The sequence below is a fragment of the Mercenaria mercenaria genome, chromosome 1 (assembly GCF_021730395.1).
Source record: "Mercenaria mercenaria strain notata chromosome 1, MADL_Memer_1, whole genome shotgun sequence".
Lineage (NCBI taxonomy): Eukaryota > Metazoa > Mollusca > Bivalvia > Venerida > Veneridae > Mercenaria > Mercenaria mercenaria.
Genome location: NC_069361.1, coordinates 67,079,790 through 67,091,728, shown reverse-complemented (window position 1 = coordinate 67,091,728; position 11,939 = coordinate 67,079,790). Strand labels below are relative to the sequence as shown.

The 11,939-nt window shown below is 33.6% G+C and overlaps 1 protein-coding gene across 1 annotated transcript in view; it reads left to right on the top strand.

Annotated features, from left to right (window-relative positions):
* The first annotated feature begins 423 nt into the window (after window positions 1-423).
* LOC123534997 (uncharacterized) overlaps window positions 424-11,939 on the top strand; it is a 138,113-nt gene continuing 126,597 nt past the window's right edge. Inside the window, exon 1 of the mRNA XM_053549917.1 lies at window positions 424-1,262. Within this exon, the coding sequence (XP_053405892.1) occupies window positions 1,022-1,262 (241 nt within the window). The 5' untranslated portion in view covers window positions 424-1,021. The remainder of the gene's footprint in view (window positions 1,263-11,939) is intronic.

Genomic DNA, 11,939 nt, shown 5'->3' with positions numbered 1-11,939 from the left:
TAACTCACATATAAATAATATATCTACTGCTTAATACATCGTAAAAGCATACATTATTATTTATTCTAATATGCTTGTCTCTGTTAAAACACGCTTACGCTAGGATGACGTCACGTTAACGTGCGGTGACGTCAAAGTTTTTGTTGCGACCAAAAAAGAGCGCTACTATGTTTTATCTACTGTTTAAGGGCATATTAGAATCGAAATAATTTATAGCAAAACCGTGTTTTAACACTATATATACACTCCGGCGGAAATACGTCGTACAAATAATTAAAAAAAATTATTACGCCCGACGTATAACCGCCCATCGTGCATAAATAGTGTTAAAACACTCTTTTGCAATAAATTATTTCTTAACTCTTCAACTGTTTTGATAGAGTGGATAATAATTCGTCACAGCCTACAGCCAGTATTTTAGAATCAATATGTTCAAGTTTCCGTAAGTGTTATTTTAAACCTTTGTTTAAATATTTTAGTTTAAACTTGAAATCTATCCTAAATTAACACAACGCAAAATATTGTACATTTTCATCTCATCGGAATTAATACGAAAACAATCTAGTTTTCTAGTTTTAATATCTTGTGAAAATAACAAAGGCGGATTTTCCAATAAGACAAAGCTATCTCCTGATAAAAGACGATTCTTTCACTGTTAGAAGAATAGGTGGCAGCAGAGGGACGTTCGGTATTATAATGGAGATAGAACAACTTAAATAAATGAAACAACGATAGAAAGGCTTACTCTAACTCAAGGTTGGAAATGTCGGACTGTAAAGTGATTTAAGGAAACTTTATTTTTTTTTTGCGCAACTGTTATTACGGATAGCATTGGCGACTGTAACAGTTGTGAAATTATAAGGAAACAAATACGTCCCTTAAAGGTTTTAAGGATATTAGACATAATAAGTTTGAAATTTATCTTTCGTAATAATTTTTACAAAAGTTACAATCCAAGTTGCGGGTACGTTCCAACATAACCGGAAATTTATGAATTTTGAGAGAATAATCGATAGAAATTATGAGCAACAATTTTGCATACAGATGCTTTGCGAACAAAATACAGATTCTCATATGTTTTGGATATTTATTGACCTTGTCAAATCAGACGAAATGTCATAGCCGGGTATATTGTCGGGAATGGCAGATTGGTTCCCAGGCGGAATGTTGTTATTTAGGGGCGGGTGATAAATGTGACAATGGTTCTCAGCGGATTTGTGACTCGGGGATGGGATACAACTGTGTCAATGGAATATGTACGGGTAAGAATAAAATTATAATATAATTTTCAGTATAATAACTAAGAAACTATAACATAGAATTTTTTATTTCAGTTTATTTCTTGTCGAAAGGCCGATTCTTTTACATATGAACAAGATGTATGCGTTCAATTGTATCAGGGTGGGTTGTACTTTTGCGCTTATATTTATATCCTTAATATTTAGTCTAGATCTATCTTGATAACTGTGTTCTCTTTGATGTCAACATTCCACACAAATACCATAAAATAAATAGGCTTATAGAGATCAATTTCATTCAGTGAATTATAATTATTGTTATTTTTCGCATTTTGCTTCTTATAGTGTCAATCAATTCTCTTTTGATGGAAGTTGTGCGTATGTGTGTATGTGTGTGTGTGTGTATGTGCGTGTGTCTGTGTTTGGGTTTAACGTCTTTCTCAACAATTGTTCAGTCATATGAACGAAGTTGTGTAAGGAACATACGTTATAACTTTACTAGTTATTCAAACAAAACGCATTAATCAAGCTACCTTAATTTTTCATTGTTTTGTGATAATGGTTTTGTTTATGATCTGCTTAGCTCAGTAGGGAGAGCGTTGGACTAAGGATCGCGGGGTCAGGAGTTCGATCCCCGGGCGGGGCTTATGTTCTCCGTGACGATTTCATAAAAGACATTGTGTTTTCAGTCATCCGTCCTCCACCTCTGATTCATGTGGGAAAGTTGGCAGTTACTTGCGGAGAACAGGTTTGTACTGGTACAGAACCCAGGAACACTGGTTAGGTTAACTGCCCGCCGTTACATGACTGAAATACTGTTGAAAAACGGCGTTAAACCCAAAACAAACAAACAAACAAACAAATTGTTTATGATCTGCAAACAATCTATATGCATTAAAATGGACTTATATTTCAGATGCAAAATATTTTATTCTCAATATTCTTTCCTGTAGGTGTCTAGACGCAAACTAATAAACTTTAATCAAAACAGTTGTCTAGATGATTTATTCTACAGACAAATAATTTAAAGATAAACATGCTAACTTGACTGATATCTTAGGAAATAACAACATGGCCTGTTTCGTCAATGCCAATTATTTAAAACAAATGTATCAAGTAGAAATTACTACAGCTTAAGAAAGAGTTTAGTTGAAATACTACAAAATTTGAATGTAAAACTGGACATAAATCATAATTTGGTTTGGCCTGATTGTGACAATGGACTGTATCCATCTCAAGGAGGGTATCAGACAATAGAAGCTAATTTCCTTTTAATGCTTCATGCCAAGCAAGAGAGTAACTGGTACAATTTTATTTTCTTTCGCATGACGCAACTAAGACGTGAACCCATGACCACCCACACACACGTAGACGCTTTAACACTAAGCTAACAATGTGGTTAATGCCGCTTATATCATACACATATCTGAGTTACTCATAAATACGACATTCAAAAACTTTCGCAGCGTTATATCAAAGGTTTATGAAAAATTAAAATACATTTAAAGTATATTTCAATTTCAATCTTGCTAATAGCAGATACGATACTTCTGCAGACTGAATGTTAAGGTAATATTTATGAAACCTACATCTGTGTAATGCTAAAAGACGAGCATGTAATGTAAAACAAATGTTTGTATGCGTAGGGTCTCACCTGGCGGAGATGAACTCCATTTACTTTGTAGCATTGCGGGGATAAAAAAGATGGAGTCTGGTGTGCCATTAACTGGTGTCACTGACCATTGCATAGCGGTGCCCCATGGACTTCCTTTATGTCTGTTTCGTCAACGTTGTCTATAAAAGATAAAAGGTAAGGGTAGATTTAGCATCATGTCCAACGTGCATATCTATACATATTTTTTTTATAGATTTTAAATGGAGGGAGCTATGTTCTGGGAACATGGTTTTTCTATTGAATGTGTTTACTTTTTACATGAGCTATTCATATAATTAGAGCATGGGAGTGTAATACATCTCAGCTAAAGCGAGATTCCTTCTATTTGGCTTGATTTGATAGAATTTAGCAAAACGTTTATGATGACTAATATTAAATTAAGTATATCTGGTACAATATTTTATTCAAGGACAACTACTTATACACTAAAACTTCCCATATAGTTAACATAGTGTATGCCTATTGAGAGTATGTACGACGACACAAGTCCTCTTCGGTAAGAAAACTAAATATTTCGTTCATTTTCGTTTAAATAGTTCGTTGTTTTTTATATGGGAACTCGATGTGTTTATTATCTTTTAATAGTGTTGATTACAAATTAGAAACTGAAGCTGAAAGTTTTGCAAAACTTGCATTTATGTTTGTTTTGTTGTGGCTTTGATAATCTATTTTCTCGAATATGTGTTTATTAAATGAGGAATAATTAAAACGTATTTTTGATGCTTCGCCGCTGATCATGCTTAAGAATCATTAACGAAACGAAGTTGTATCTATTGAAAACATTTCAATATGGAAGTGAATATTAAATGAAAGAATTGACTTAAAATAAAATGCAATCTATTCTAATTACCTGTATACTGAAAGAAGTTTAAGAATCCTTAAATCACTAGGTAATTGTCATACTAAAATAAGGCAAATGTATGACACTTCTAAATTAATGTGCCTAAATAATTACGCGAATGTATCATCTAACAATTATCATTTTACTTAAACGAGTTCATCACAATAATTTGTGCGCAGCTCAATCGCGCAGCAAGTGATAACCACTGTAAAGTTCAGGATTCGCCGCCGAAAGTGCCTACTTGTCGGATATGCAGCGCACTCGCGCAAAAAAATATCGTATGTACTGACAATATAGGTCGTGCATCCATATTTTACCTTTAAAAGTGATGGTGTTCTATTGGAGGAGGAGTAGTCATATAGGAAGTGGTCGAATCGAATACATTGTGGACAGCCAATTTGAAAGTAAACTATTTCGTCCAGTAATGATGCAGCCGACTCCAAGTCAAATAAAATTCCAGAAAATCTTAACGTAGATCTATCTCCTTCAAGTTCAAATGTGACTTCCTGAAAATGTTGTTATACCTTTGTGCCCCAACCCGCATTTCACGTAGTAAGACCCTTGACAGTCAAATTGTACATAAAGGGTCTAAACATTTGTGTTGCATGTACCTCAAAAGTATATGCGCCAGGAGTCATGAAACCTCACAAGAATTAAATTCAGCATGCGAAGCTGTGCACCAGTGCTTTTATTTGAGGTTTCACTCAGTAAAAACAGATTTATGTCCCTTGACGTGGTCAAATGTATTCGTAAATGGCATGTGAAAGCTTGTGTAGCACGTATCTCAAAAAGTATTTGACCTAGAGGCATGCAACCTTAAAAGAGCACTATTCTGCATGTGAGTAAGAAAATTGGTTAAGAAACTGATAATAACATTGTGCAATTTGTTTTGTAAGAAAAAAATGTTCATTATTTTTAGGTGGGTGGGGTAATGAAAAAATACTTTTGTGGGTGGAGTGAATATTTTTTTTATTGAAAACAAGCACGGGTTGATATGATTTTTTTTGGTTTAGATTTTTTTGTCTTAGTTCTAGCTTACATAATATAAAAATTGGTAAAATTCTGTCCGCTAGATTTTTCATATCATTAAGAAATACTTCGTGTTTTTCTCAGTTTCAGATACTTTCGACATCTGTCAAGAGTAATTTTTCTGAGTTAATATATCTATATGTTGACATTTTATGCATAGTTATAGTGGTTTCATTCATTGTGATGCATAAACAGTAACATCAGAGTGAAACTTTGAATAAATAGTTGTTTGCAGTAATTTCATTATGACATGTATATATTGTTTCTTTCGACAAAAATGCCGATTTGGTATTCTTAATAAACTTTGAATATTGAAAAAAGAAGTACGGGTACCTATCATTTTTATTTTTTATTTTAACTTGTCATACAACAATCTATAAATATGCAAAATTACAAAAAAATCTGTCCGCTAGAAATAATTGTGAAAAACATCTTTAAATGCATGTCTACAAAATGCGCAACATGGTCAGTATTGAGCAAATATGATTTCGACCATGTATAAATATTAAACTTGAACTAGAAATCAATGAGCCGATACATAATCAAATGACTCAGTTTAATATATAAAATCAAAGGTGGCCGTACATTGTTTAGTCTCGACTCCTGGCGAATATCCGCTAAGAACATTAATACACATTCACTTTTTTCCGATAAGTTGAGGACGTCTCTTTCTTCCAAGAAATAACTGCGATAAACGAGTTCAATATCATATCATTCGACGGTTGCAGAAGTATCAAATAGACGTGACCTAAGTGAACAGTATGAGAACAATGCTATTTTAGTGAATCAGTATGGAAACAGTGCTATACTAAGGCTGTTATTCAGAAATAGCTTCACGAATTTTTTTTGTACGATACAAAAACATATATCCAGCTGCTTAATTAGACGGCGAATATCACTGAATAGTATAGAATCTCAGTAAAAAGAATTCATCGTCATTTGAAAGGTTTCTCTACGTTTCCTGTATGAATGAAATTGCAAGTGATTCGGTACACAGCATTGTATATTTAGTTGGCAGATATCATTGACCGATGTTGAATCTGGAAAAAAACACCCCAACAAATTCTCATGTTAAGAGTCTGGAATTAACCGTGGTACAAGTAGGAGAAATAAGTCTGAAAATTTATTTGAATAAAGAATAGAGAATTTTCAACTTTAAATGAAGCTATTGTCAATACACTTGAACTAGGGATATATTTGACTGAAAATATACGTTCAAATGTTTGAAATATAACCTGGAATAATAATGAAAACGGAAATTACACATTCCTGTTCTGCATATAATGTAGGCTGTTTCATATTTTTGGGATATTTTCTGACCTTATCACATCAGTTGAAATGTGATCACCGGATTTATTGTCAGAATGGACAGACTGGTTCCCAGGAGGAATGTTGTTATTTATTAGCGGGAGAAAAATGTGATAATGGTTCCCAGCGGATTTGTGACACTGATACAGGATACAGTTGTGTTGATGGTATATGCTTAGGTAAGATAAAGAAATACTAAATAATACAATATTTGTTTGTCAGCAGATCTTCTATTGATGTTTTTAAAGCATGATAACATTCAGTTCTTGGTGCATATTTATCCAATTGAAATATATATAACATCTTAAAAAACAATTATCGCCATAAACGTGATACTTTAACTTAAATTGCAAAGGTATACTAGTCTAGTTTAAATGTTTCTTTTTAATTTTTTTTAGATCTTTTTAATTTACACTATAGTATATATTTAAGTAATACAATCTACATGGATTCATGTCTTTTTCACTGTGTCATTAACCGTCAAAAAGTATTGAAAAATGTCGTGAAAAGTAAAATATTAACTAAAACGGTAATTTTTTTCAGCATTAGTTTCCTTTCTCTATGTTAACAATGCAAATATATTCCATTTTTAACTCACACCACGCATGTGCTCGCACACATACACACAGCAAGATACATGACATGTATGCACAGGCACACAAAAATACTTGCATACCAAAGTGTTCACATATACATACGCAAAATGAAATTGTGTAGATATCTGCAAATGTAATTTATTGAAATATTTTGAAGACTTTGATGGAATTAAGCTCAAATGTGTTTTAAGAGGAAACGTTTATCGACCAAAGTTTTGAAAGGGTAGTTTAGTGTACATGTAAAAACCACAGCTGAGAGAATATTAAATTGGTAGTTCAGTAAAATCACAAAAAATTAATTTCAGGATGTACCTGTTACACCTTATGGATCTTGTTTCTACTTTTCAATGCTTATGTAGGCTTTAACACGGTGGGGAAACCACGTGACTAAATCGGATAACGTGCACGCAAAAGTGCTAAAAATAGGCCCGCTTCAGGTATGTTTTTTCACCATAACTTTTTTGATCCGCCATTGTTTTAAACGAGATAACGTGCATAAACCCGCAATAAAAAGCTCTTTCATCGGATATATGTAACTTGATGAAACTCCCTCCCGTTTTTACGTAATCCTTGCCCAACCGATTCGAAAGATGCAAAATATTTTGGTAACGAACACGTCTGTTCACAAGTTACGCACCTAGCACAGATTCTGCAGAGAATTTTCGCTGGAATGTAGGTTTAAAATAAAGCTTGTCATTGTCCAAAGTCCTGTACCAAATATTTAACATGACTATTCAGGAATATTAAAAGATATCGTAAGACAAAGGGTGCGGTAACGTACACGTTGCGGTTTTCAGAAGGTGACGTACACGTCATTTTTCCCCAGAGGGTAACGTACACGTCAAAAACTATTTATCATGCATGTAGAACATCTTTGTCTTTAAATGACTGAACTGTTAACATTTTGATATTGTTAAAAAAAAGATGCAGATGCTGGGAATAGGCTGTTTTTCTTTCGGTAGGTTAGTATATACAGAAATGCTACAGTGAAAATGAATAGCATTTGGAATTTTATGGTTTAATCGTGTATGTTATTTTGACAAGTAGACATTGTTAGCAGTTTTCCATTTTAAATGTCAACTTTTTTTTCTCCAACTATCAAAAGTTAATTAGGTTTCTGGGAATAAACCATGTCCGTCTGTCAGCAGGGTTTAATCAAATCCATATGTTCAAATCTTCTTGATGACCCGTTGAACTGTAAACATTTTTTATATTGTTAAAAAGATGCTGAAATTAGTATAAATTCTGAACGATAACTGGAACGATAGCATGCTTGATAACCATGATTTTTCTTTATTAAAACGATACAATACAGAAAATCTTTTTGTTTAATATGACAGCATGCACCTTATTTGAATCATTGACAAACTGTTTGAGTTCTATCATGCATGGGACCATAACAATCAGCCAATAATATAAACACGTTGTCGTTTAAATTATCGTGCGGGAGTAATGTTATTCTTTCTGTGGGTTAGTGACAGTTTGTTGGTCAGCTAGTTATTCATTTAGACCTCCTTACTGAAACAACATATCAGTATTGACCTAAATTTTGCATATCTAAGGACATAGTCATTCCATGGTTGATTAAATTATAAATGCTGACATATTCTGATAATATAGATCTATAAATGCATCAGTTACATTCAAAGCTTTAAAGTAACAGCCTCGGTTATGTTTAGGCTGTTCATTCACAAAATCAAATACCTTATATAAGCATTAACGAGATTACAATTAACTATTTTACTAAACTAAGCTATATTGGATCGCAAAAAAAGTTAGAAAATGTCGCAAAAAAGTTGATTTTTTTTAACCAAGTACAGTTGACTTAGACAGATTTTGTGTCGCCTACTACAAAGCAGCTGCGACATATAGGGATCCCTTTTCCGTCGTCCGTCTTTCTGCCCGTTGGCGACCGGCTGGCGTCCGTCACGCTTCTTGTCCGGAGCATAACTCAAGAAATAATAAAGGTGCTAATTTGTTACTTCATACAATGATCGAACACAGTGAGAGGATGTGCAGTATCAAAGAACCATAACTCTGTGTGGTCCCATTTTTCAATTATCTCCCCTTATCCTTATAAAAAAGACTTGTCCAGAGCCCAAGTCAAAAACTATTTGAAGAATTTGAAGATACTTTACACATTGACAGAGGAAGCGCAGTGTAATGGTCACATTTTTAAATTACCTCCCCTTATCGTTATATAGAAAGCTTGTCTGAAGCCCAAGTCGAAATTATATAAAGGATTGACTTGAAACTTTGCACATAAATAGAGGTCCAATGAAAGGAAGTACAGTGTCAAAGAATCATAACTCTAACTGATCTTATTTTTGAATAACCTCCCTTTATCTATGGAAAAAACTTGTCTGGGGCCAATGTCAAAACCATATAAAGGATTGTCTTGATACTTGATACATTGATAGAGGTCAGTGAAGCAAAGTGCAGTGTCAAAGAACCATTACTTTAGCTGACCCCATTTTTGAATCACCTCCCTTTATGCATGAAAAGGAAAAGCAAGGAGCTTGACTGAAGCCCAAGCCAAAAACTATGAAGGGTTGATTTGATACTTTGTACATTAATACAGGTCAGTGAAAGATAGTGCAGTGATAAGGAATCATAACTCTTACTGACTCCATTTTTAATTACCTCTCTGTATGTATAAGAAACTTGTATGGAATCCAAGTAAAATCAATGATATACAAAATATAAACATGTCAAAAAGAAAAGTAACACGTTTTTTTCTGTTGTTATTTTTAGAAAATGGGTCGTCCAAAAAAAGTTTTTCTCACAACAGTGGTAGGTTCACGCTCCACTATGTCTCTTCTCGTGCGCCTTTAAATTACTTTTTCTCCGAAAAGACATTTCGCACTCCTGGCAAATATATTCATTCTCCGTGCTATAAATAGATAATAGTTTTACTGCTGTTACTCTCGGTGCAACAATAATACCTATATGCGTATTTAATACTTCTTTTTGTTTGTCTCTTTCAAAAGTCAGAATCATAATTATGGTGCGGACAACCAAACTAACTATCGTTACTGGAGAACAAGTACTAGGCTTCCATCACCCGTAAGCAACTGTCAACTTTTTCACTCAAAGATACATGGTCAGTTGTGCATATGATGGATTTAGAGCAAAATAGTTTCAAAATTTTATCATCTTACCTATTTATGTATAGATATACAAGAGCTGTAAACGTGTAATTATTTCCAAGCTAGGATGAGGACCGACGCTACACATTTTCACTGTAGCATTTCTGTATATACTAACATACCGAAAGAAAAACAGCCTATTCCCAGCATTTGCATCTTTTTTAACAATGTCAAAATGTTAACAATTCAGTCATTTAAAAACAAAGATGGTCTACATGCATGATAAATAGTTTTTGACGTGTACGTTACCCTCTGGGGAAAAATGACGTGTACGTCACCTCCTGAAAACCGCAACGTGTACGTTACCGCACCCTTTGTCTTACGATATCTTTTAATATTCCTGAACAGTCATGTTAATTATTTGGTACAGGACTTTGGACAATGACAAGCTTTATTTTAAACTTCCAGCGGAAATTCTCTGCAGAATCTGTGCTAGGTGCGTAACTTGTGAACAGACGTGTTCGTTACCAAAATATTTTGCATCTTTCGAATCGGTTGGGCAAGGATTACGTAAAAACGGGAGAGAGTTTCATCAAGTTACATATATCCGATGAAAGAGCTTTTTATTGCGGGGTTTATGCACGTTATCTCGTTTAAAACAATGGCGGATCAAAAAAGTTATAGTGAAAAAACATACCTGAAGCGGGCCTATTTTTAGCACTTTTGCGTGCACGTTACCCAAGTTAGTCACGTGGTTTCCCCACCGTGTTAAGACACAAAAAGAGGCAGTATGGTTTATGTGTATGAACAAATAAATGATATCTGAGCAAAGTTAACTATAATATATTCATACGTTACGTCTTCCAATTTTCTGGACTTGTGGGGAATGTGTATACAATAAAGTAGATAACGTTATAGTGTATTATTTATATAGAACAAGAGATAGATTCATATCAAGCAAATTGCATTTAGTATAAGGTATGTAATGAAATATTACTTTCCCCGTCAGACTCTGTTACATTCGTAATACAGTCTATTTATACTGTATTCTTGTTGTATGCTGTTTTTATGATTTTTGGTCACATATATTATCAATTTCTTTATAGAACGGTTCTAAATTACATACCTAGCGTTATTAGAAAGGATAATGTTTTATTCCTGTGTTCTAAACGATGTCAGAAACATATGAGATTTGCTTTCTATCAATGGATTAATCATGAAACTACTCTACTCTTTTTCTCCGAGCTCTTCATTAAACGCTTCCTATACAACTTCTTATCTCTTAAATAGCTTTATTATTAATGAAATCAAGCGTCAAGGACAGTCGTCGGCATTTCGATTTAGAAGCTTTTTATATTCTGCGGCTATTTATTTGATTGCTGTAGTATTTATAGCAAAATGGCTGTAAACATCAAACGTAACCTGTCTTTAATTGCAATATTTCTATTTCAAACGCACCGTATCTTGCAAAGGTGCGATAATATCTCCTACTGTAATATTCATTTATCCGTCGTTTCGAAGTATGCAAGTAAAGATTTTCTTTTATTTGCATGAAAACAACGTGCAAGTTTAGGTTAGACTGAACTTAATCCACTTTGCACGTGCTCTTACAAAGTGTTTTTATTGATTTACTTCATATGGACATTAATCAATCATAGTAAGCCCACCAAAGTGATGCTGGAAAAAGCGTTCGAATGTTATAGAATCTACACAGGTACGAACAATTGATAAGGTGCACGCATTAGCATGTGGTTTATATATTTGTGTAATGTAAATTTTGAAATCGGCCAACAGTAAGGACTCACAGACGGATAATGAATGTTTGACACTTTAAAAGCATCAACAACTGTTATTTAAATTAAAATACAATTTAAATGTGTCTGATTTTAAAGTTGTGTATTTTCCAATAATTATTTATTAATGGCGTTTCCTAACACGTATTTGCTGTAAAGATATTTTGTAGCATCATTCAAGTTATCTCACCATTTTATTTCCTTAACAATAATGTGTGTCATGTTCTATTCAACGTGGATTGTTGAACTTCGTGAGCTTTGTCTTAAAGGAAAAGGAGCATGTAATAGGTATTGAATAATTGTGCAAAAACTAGATATTTCATGATATACATTTTGTGTGTAAGTGACAAACAAATGAAGTTCATTGTAT